The 8,538-nt window shown below is 29.0% G+C and overlaps 1 protein-coding gene across 1 annotated transcript; it reads right to left on the bottom strand.

The window, feature by feature from the left end:
• Positions 1-5,337: 5,337 nt before the first annotated feature.
• Positions 5,338-8,103, bottom strand: LOC130805690 (tyrosine decarboxylase-like). Its single transcript, XM_057670477.1, has 2 exons — positions 6,228-8,103; positions 5,338-5,759 (listed from the first exon to the last, which is right to left on the bottom strand). The coding sequence occupies exons 1-2, from the start codon at positions 7,756-7,758 to the stop codon at positions 5,749-5,751; spliced, it is 1,542 nt and encodes a 513-aa protein (XP_057526460.1). The 5' UTR covers positions 7,759-8,103; the 3' UTR covers positions 5,338-5,748.
• Positions 8,104-8,538: the final 435 nt, after the last annotated feature.

Genomic DNA, 8,538 nt, shown 5'->3' with positions numbered 1-8,538 from the left:
ACCTTGAATTCATATTTACATATGAATATACATTTCACTTTAACTCGGATTATAACAAAACAAAATTCTATATAGAAAAAGTCACGATCATTATAAAGAAGTCTAATACTGAAGTGTTCCCTTTATCACATCGCTGTTTGATACAACCTTTTTCGAGGGATCTTTAGATTTGGTGTGGCTTTGAAATAAAGATAAATTTGATACTATATAATTGACTGTATTTGCAGAACTGAAACTCATGATGACATCATATACCTTTTTAGCATCAAATAGATAACAAGACTTCAAACTCTTATCATAAGAGACTTTAAAACCCAATATATGGGTACATCGAATCCAATAAATGGATAGAATAATTCTATAATATAGAGAGAACAAATTTAATTTTATTTATAGCTTGTAACTTGTAACTTTGTACGATGTGGTGTGCATGACATTTATCGCCTTTTTCATTTTATGATATGATATTATTATTGCGATATTTTACTCGTACAGGTCAATTTTAGAGTGACAAAAAATTTTAGATTGTCCATTTTACAAATAAAAATCTATAAAATTTTTTATTAATTTACTTCAACATGTTAATGGTACTCGTAATTTTGAATTTTGGATACGCTTCTTAGACCAATGGAGAGGTAGTTGTAGTTCATGATTTATGAACCCCCAGGTTTGACAATTTAATAAAATAGGTTAAATTTTGTACTACACCAACATTAAGCACTTAGGAGTAAAATAATTTAGTATTGTTTCTGGCCACTTATTCCACGATTTAGTTGCCGATGGCGTAGACTTATGTTATGGAGTGGGTTTTTGTCTTTACTCTACCTAAACGACTAAATATAATTTATGATTATTATTCTGCCACATTATCCTAACTCGTGGACTCAGAATGCTCACTGATTCATTAGTTTTCTCACTACTTTGAAAAACCATTTTGCATTATTATAAACTAAACCTGTTTATGGGCGGATCACCTGCCAGACTTGATCCACCCAATTCGAAAAACAGGCGGGTTTGAATAATGTTTTTCAAAAGAAAATTAAATTTGGACGGGTAATACCCGCCCACCAAGATAAATGGGCGGGTAGTGACACCAACAAAAATACGCGCGAGCATGCCTGCCCACTTAGTTTAATATGTTAATTATTAAATAATTAATTCATTATGAAACTAGTAGTCACAAGTCTACTATTTAGGACAACTACATACTCAAATTTAGTAATTAGTATCCATATCCATTATGATTGGAGAAGGTATATGTCTAGACTTTGTACTTCATAGTAAGATAAATCGATGATGCAATGCTTTTTGTTGGATCATCCAACTTATTTTTTTATCAAGTAATTTTTGTATTTTTAAGACTTTTTACGTATTTGGAGTATTTTAGATAATGTATTATATTTAAATCGTTATTAAAACTTAACTTTACGATTTGTATTATATTTTAATTTTTATATAAAACTTAACTTTAAAAATGGGCGGGTAACCACAAATAAATATGCCCATGAACAGCTCTATTATAAACTGACATACAACAGACTCTCAAAGTCAAATGCTATAGATTGCAAAATTCTGTTCCAGTTTCAAACATCATTTTAAGTTTTTTGGTTGAGTTGGTTTTTTAACATAGTATTAGTATCTGAGTCAATGTGACAAAAGATTACGGGTTTGAATCTCAACCACCCCTAAATTTCAAATAGAATATTTTAAGGATTCTCGTATGAGAAAGCGTGTTAGAATATATAATACTCCCTCCGTTCCTTTTTGATCTTCCACATTACTATGACGGGTAGTTTCAAAAGTTCTTCCACTTTAGAATATTTTCTATTTTTAGAAAGTTTTTATCTCACTTTTACCCCTTAAAATCCCCCTTTTCTTTTAATGTACCCATTTTCTTTTATTTATAATTATTTTTCTCTCTCATACTTCCAATACAATCATTACTTCACACTACTATTTAATTAAAATAATACCCACTACAACCTCATACTTCCAATACAATCATTACTTCCCACTATTATATAATTAAAATAATACCCACTACCACCAAAGATTCTCTTTTTCTTAATCTTTGTGAAATACCCAAATAGGAAGAACAAATAGGAACAGAGGGAGTACATTTTAATGTCTCAACTATCAATTTAAACTTTTAATTGAGTTAATTTCTTTAACATATTACAGGTTAATTTATGAGAATTCCCTACAAAGGGGAGAGAATGGCTATGTGGTATTGATATTCTTATAGATAGTGACAATTGTACCTCTATTGTATGAGTGAAAGTATAAGGTAAAAACCCATAAGGCTTTAACTTAGGGTCAAGCCATGAGATTGATTTACTACGTATGGGGAACAATTAGATGATATACCAACAAAATAATACTTTTTTCATTCTTTTTTACTTGTATCATAATTGACTTTTTACATTATTCATCAAGCAAATTGACTTTCATATTGTTAGCAATTTATAAGTTAAAACATAGTCATATGAGATCTTGTTTGAATCGTATCTTAATTTCAAGTTTATTAATTTTTAGTTTTCATAGTTTTTTGATATGCATAATTAGAGTTATTAACACTTGAATTTGTTCATTGTAGAGTGTAAAAAAGCAAATTGTGCAAGTATAAAATAACGAAGAAGTAATAATCAATAACCAATACTTTAAACTGAAAAATTCAATAAATTAAGACAAAAACCAATTAAATTATAACAGCTATGTGAGGGAGAGTAGCCGCGTTTTTTCTTTTCTCTTATACTAGTATAAAAACCTGTGCAATGCACAGATCAGTTGTGAATATGAAGATATATAAATAAAAATTTCAAAGATATATTATATTCAAATTAATTTAACCATTTGGTTTTAATTAGATTGCATGATATGATTAAAAAGTTCAATTTTAGTATTCAAATTAATTTAACCATTTGTTTTCTATGTTAGGTAAATTTTATTAAGTATAACTCATGTAACTTTTAACCTTATTTATATCATTTTATGCAAGAAAAATTTTAGTTGATTAGTATTAGAAAAATATTCAAATTGCTTACTTTATAAAGATGGTAAATTTACGGTGTATAACAAATTCAAATTAATAACTTATCTAATATAGCTTAATCTAAGCCATAATCATTTCGTTTATTTTATTTTATAAAATGGTAAAAACTATATTTTATTAATTTTGGAATATCTAAAAATGCCAGGGTCATTAATTTTACTTGCCACGTAACCCAACACCAATAAAATCATTCCATCTTTTCTCGAGCTCCATGAGGATGACACGTGCAACTTTCTAGTGTTTTTAATTATAGATTGTTTATGATGTATGATGATATTCAAATTATTTAGTTTATAAAGATGGTAAATTTACAGTATATAATAATTTCAAATTAATAAGTTATCTGATATAGCTCAATCTAAGCCATAATCATTCTGTTTATTCTTTTTAAATGGTAAGAACTCAATTTAATTAATTTTTAGAATAACGAAAATGACAGGTTGATTAATTACTTGCCACGTAAGCCAACATTAACCAATAAATTTATTTCTTCTTATCTAGCTCCATAAGAATGACAAGTGGAATTATCCAATCTTTTTAATAAATTGTATGATTATATGATTTATTTTTTTTCAAACCCTAATTTTCTTTGCGAATATTTATTTGGGCTACCATCAACCATAAACGTGTTGTTTGATAGCCCCTTAATTTCGTTATTCCAACACTTTTTTATATATTCACAATAAAACTATATTCTTTCTATTTATGAGAGCGTTCGTACCATTTGATGGGTTATTTTTATTCATATATTGGGTTTTTAGATCTCTTTATTGACAATTTAGGACTACATTTTTTATTTTATGTAGAAGTTGATTAGTAGATGAATGAACATCATTGATGTCGATGAAAATTTTAATTTCACATCTACAAATTTAAAGTCATCTATTAGATTCTATTTGATATAAAAACGAAAACATTAGATTGTAGGACCCCATCGTTAAAAGTTGTATCAAACAACAGTATTACAAAAGGGGATATATAAAAATGTCGGATATCATCCACAATTGTGATTTTATTAATATTAATTGTTATTCGATTTGAATTTTATGTATTTGCTTGTTAATTTGTAGACATTATATGACCTTTTAATTAATAAATTAATTTTCATTCCAAAAAAATTATAACAAACTACAAATTTATGACTACATAAAAATTTGATCCACAAACCATACTTAATACTTTAGGAACTAAACTTCGTTAGATTTTGTGTTATATAATATTACTATTATATATTAGTAAGGTGATCTATTGGATATTTAGTGTATCTAATAATTTGGAAGTAATACTAAAAACTTTAAGTGTCAAATTAAAGGCTTCACATAAATTTAAAAGGTATAGCTTAGTGCGAGGCATCTTCCTTTGTTATTGCTCGGGGCATAGTGTAAAACTAAGATCGCATTGCCTGGGGTTAATTACGTTGTAAATGCTTTTAGGAACGATGATCGATTTTTCTCACATAGTAAAGGTGTAAAACAATTGCGTATGTTATGGGTTGCATCAAAGGATATCTAATGGTTTCGAGATATTAGGGTTACGATAACCACAAATCTCCTGTTACTGCATTATTATTTCGTTAACCACGAGCATGATAGTTACCAGATTTTTGGACTAGGAGTACGGGTGATAATATCGACAAAGGGTTAGAAAATCTTGTCGAGTTATGGTTTGGGGTGATGATCAGCTGCATCACGAGGTGAGTTTGTCCTACTATAACGTACCTAATTTATAACAATCCTAGAAAATATATATATATATATATATATATATATATATATATATATATATATATATATATACATATATATATATATATATATATATACATATATATATATATATACATATATATATATATATATACATATATATATATATATATACATATATATATATATATATACATATATATATATATATATACATATATATATATATATATATACATATATATATATATATACATATATATATATATATATATATATATATATACATATACATATATATATATATACATATACATATACATATATATATATATACATATACATATATATATATATATATACATATATATATATATACATATACATATACATATATTTATATACATATATATATATATATACATATATATATATACATATATATATATATATATATATATATATATATATATATACATATATATATATATATATATATATATATATATATATATATATATATATATATATATCTTTAAAATATTGGAATATATTACAACTTACAAATTTGCAACATAATTGAAAAAAAAGGTATTAAAAAAATATATAATTAACAAAATACAAACTGATGTAAGACACTACATTTTTTGGTACGCATTACAAGCATTTCAGTTGGTATACAATGCTGACCTCTAAACCACAAACAAAAAAACTTTCCAAAAAGAGCTAGTTGTTTAGTTACGGAGGATCGTGGAAGATGAATCTTAATAGTAAGCGGGACTAGACCTTCCTACCAACAATGAGGTCCACCTTACCAAATTTGCAAATTTCCCACAAAAAGCCAAAACAAAAAACAAATGTAAAGCTAAAGGTAGGTATCTTTATACTTTTGTAGACTATATTCATGCTCATCAAGTGGTTCTTATTTACCTTTCTTGTACTTCACTTGAAATATGTATGAACTATCAAATAATACTCTTTTTGTTCCTCTCATTTTGCACCTAATATAAAATATATAAAATTTAGCAGAAAGAGAAATTAGATTGGAGAAATAAGTAGTCAAGACAAAGAGAGTATAAGTTTGTGGATAAAATTAAAAAAAGGAGAATGATACCATAGCCAAAAAAAGGAAATAGTGCAAAATCATTAAAACAAATCAAAATGAAAATGGTGCAAAATGAGAAGGGCTGAATGTGTATAAAATTGATAATACCCGACAATCATATTGATTTGTCACTTTTAAAACTGCTAATGATAGTGAACTGTGAAAGAAAATACTACCTTGTCCCATACAATTTGAAGCAAAGAGAAAATTATTATTTTTTTAAAAAGAAGTAGATAATGATAATAAATAAAAAAAGAAAATGAATTGTATGGTTGAAATTAAAAAAAAGTTAAAATTTTTAAAAAAAAAATTTTAAAAAGTGGTGAACTATTGTCTAAAAATAAAAATGATACGAATTACCAACTTTTAAGTGATCTTCGTGACAAAACAGTATTTGCATGCTCTTGAACCAACTTCCATGCAAAACTCACGTGATGACTTTCAGTAAGAGTGGCCCCCACAGCAAATCTGATCAAATAAATTCCATCAACCAATGAATGAGTCATATAAATCTTCCCTTCAGAATTTATACTCTCAAGAAGCTCACAGTTAATCTCATTCACCATTTCCTCTCCTACAAATTTATACCCACATTCTTCGATAATTCCTACAGCAGATAACCTAAAACAAACAACCGCAAAAGTTCTAGGAACCACAATCTCAAACCTCTTATCATTCCCAACCATTTTCTCAAAATATTTAGCCATGTCCACGTGGCTTCTTAAGAAGCTTCTAAGATATTCCACACCATAACTTCTAATAATCATCCACATCTTAAGTGATCTAAATCGACGGCTGAGAGTTAACTGCCAATCTTTATAGTCAACCACTTGTTGACTTTCCGTAGCTTTGTTTTTTAGATACTCAGGATTTGTTGATAAGCTACGAACAAGAGAATTTGGATCTTTTACAAATAAACAACAACAATCTAATGTTGTTAAGAACCATTTATGAGCATTAAAACTGAATGAATCGGATTTTTCTACGCCGTCGATCATATGACGGAGCTCCGGGCAGATACAAGCGTTTCCGGCGTAGGCGGCGTCAATGTGGACCCACATGTTATATTGCTTTGCCACGTCGGATAGTGGGCCCAGTGGGTCAACTGCTACTGTTGAAGTGGTTCCCACTGTTGCTACAAGGAAGAAAGGGATTAAACCGTTTTTGATATCGGCTTCAATCGCGGATTTCAGTGATTCTGGTCTGAGTGAAAAAGAATGGGATTTTGATGTTTTGATTGTTCTGAAATTTGTCGGCGAAATTCCGGCGATTTTAGCGGATTTGAAAAATGAACAATGGGTTTGATCGGATCCATAAACGACGAGTTTTGTGATGTTTTTACGTCCGATTTTGTGTAGCAAGGTGTCACGTGCGGCGGTTATGGTGGTTAAGATGGCTTCACAAGTGGTCCCCATCATGACCCCGCCACCGCCGCCGGAAAAAGTGAAGGATTTTGGTAAGCTAAGCATGTTAGCTAACCAATCCATTACGATACTTTCGAGTTCCGTGGATGCTGGAGATGATATCCAGTTAAACCCGACAACGTTAAAACCTGCGGCTAATGTTTCTCCAAGTAAACCGGCAGTACTCCCACTACTTGGGAAGTAAGCATAATAGTTAGGGCTTTGCCAGTGGGTTATACCTGGTACGATGTCGTTTTGGACATCTTTGAGAATGGTTTCCATGGATTCTGGGTTGTATGGGGCGGATTCGGGTAACCTTTTACGTAAATAACCCGGTTCGACTTGGCTTCGAACGGGGTATTTTTCAAGGCTTTTGTAGTATTCAGCTAGAAAATCTATAACCATGTAGCCTTGTTTTCTGAATTCTTCTGGGTCTAATGGGTTTTGGGTCATTAAAGGGGTTGATTTTTGGTTGATGTCTAGAGAACCCATTGTAGTTGATTAAGAAAAGAATTGAGAAATAAAGAAATAATAAAAGGGTTTTTGTTTAAAGAGAAAGAAAAAAGGGACAAATTGAATGGATAATGAATTCTCCTAGCTAGATTGAGATCAGCTAAGAATGGAAAAGGAAAAGAACGAATACAAAAAAAAAGAGTGAATTTGGTGATGTAGGTAAGGAATGAAAGAAACTAGTGGGGTTATATAGGAAGAGGATTAAGTGGGATGGTGAGAGATGGAACTCATGCATTCACATGCATGATTAAAGGTGTTACATTATCTTTGCAATTTTGGGTGTGTTTGAGATATAATATTTTGGGTAGAATTTATTTTAATTTTGAGTTGCATTAAGAATCTAATATAAGTTCAATTTGATTTTTAAATGTATATTTTTTAGTTCCGAAAGTCATACATACTCAATTTCGATTAATTTATTGGGTTAATATTGGACAAACAACTATGCGCATGATTAAGAGCATCGCATATTCAATGATTATTTCCGGTCGTAGGCAAGTGACAATATTTTTATAAATACTCCTTCCTTTCCACACAAAATGGGACATTTACTTTATTGACACTATTTACTTAGCACTCTTAATTTGTATTTTATTCTTAATCTATAGATTAAAACATAGTCAAGTAAGATCTTGTTTGATATATCTCAATACAAAGATTATTAATATCCACTTTTTATAATATTTCGTTATGTAGAATAACGGATATTAAACAAAATAAGTGCATTGAATAGTGTGCAAAAAGTAAATGTGACATTTT

The sequence above is a fragment of the Amaranthus tricolor genome, chromosome 1, assembly GCF_026212465.1.
Source record: "Amaranthus tricolor cultivar Red isolate AtriRed21 chromosome 1, ASM2621246v1, whole genome shotgun sequence".
In the NCBI taxonomy this organism is placed as follows: Eukaryota; Viridiplantae; Streptophyta; class Magnoliopsida; order Caryophyllales; family Amaranthaceae; genus Amaranthus; species Amaranthus tricolor.
This window is presented reverse-complemented; position numbering and strand designations above follow the sequence as displayed.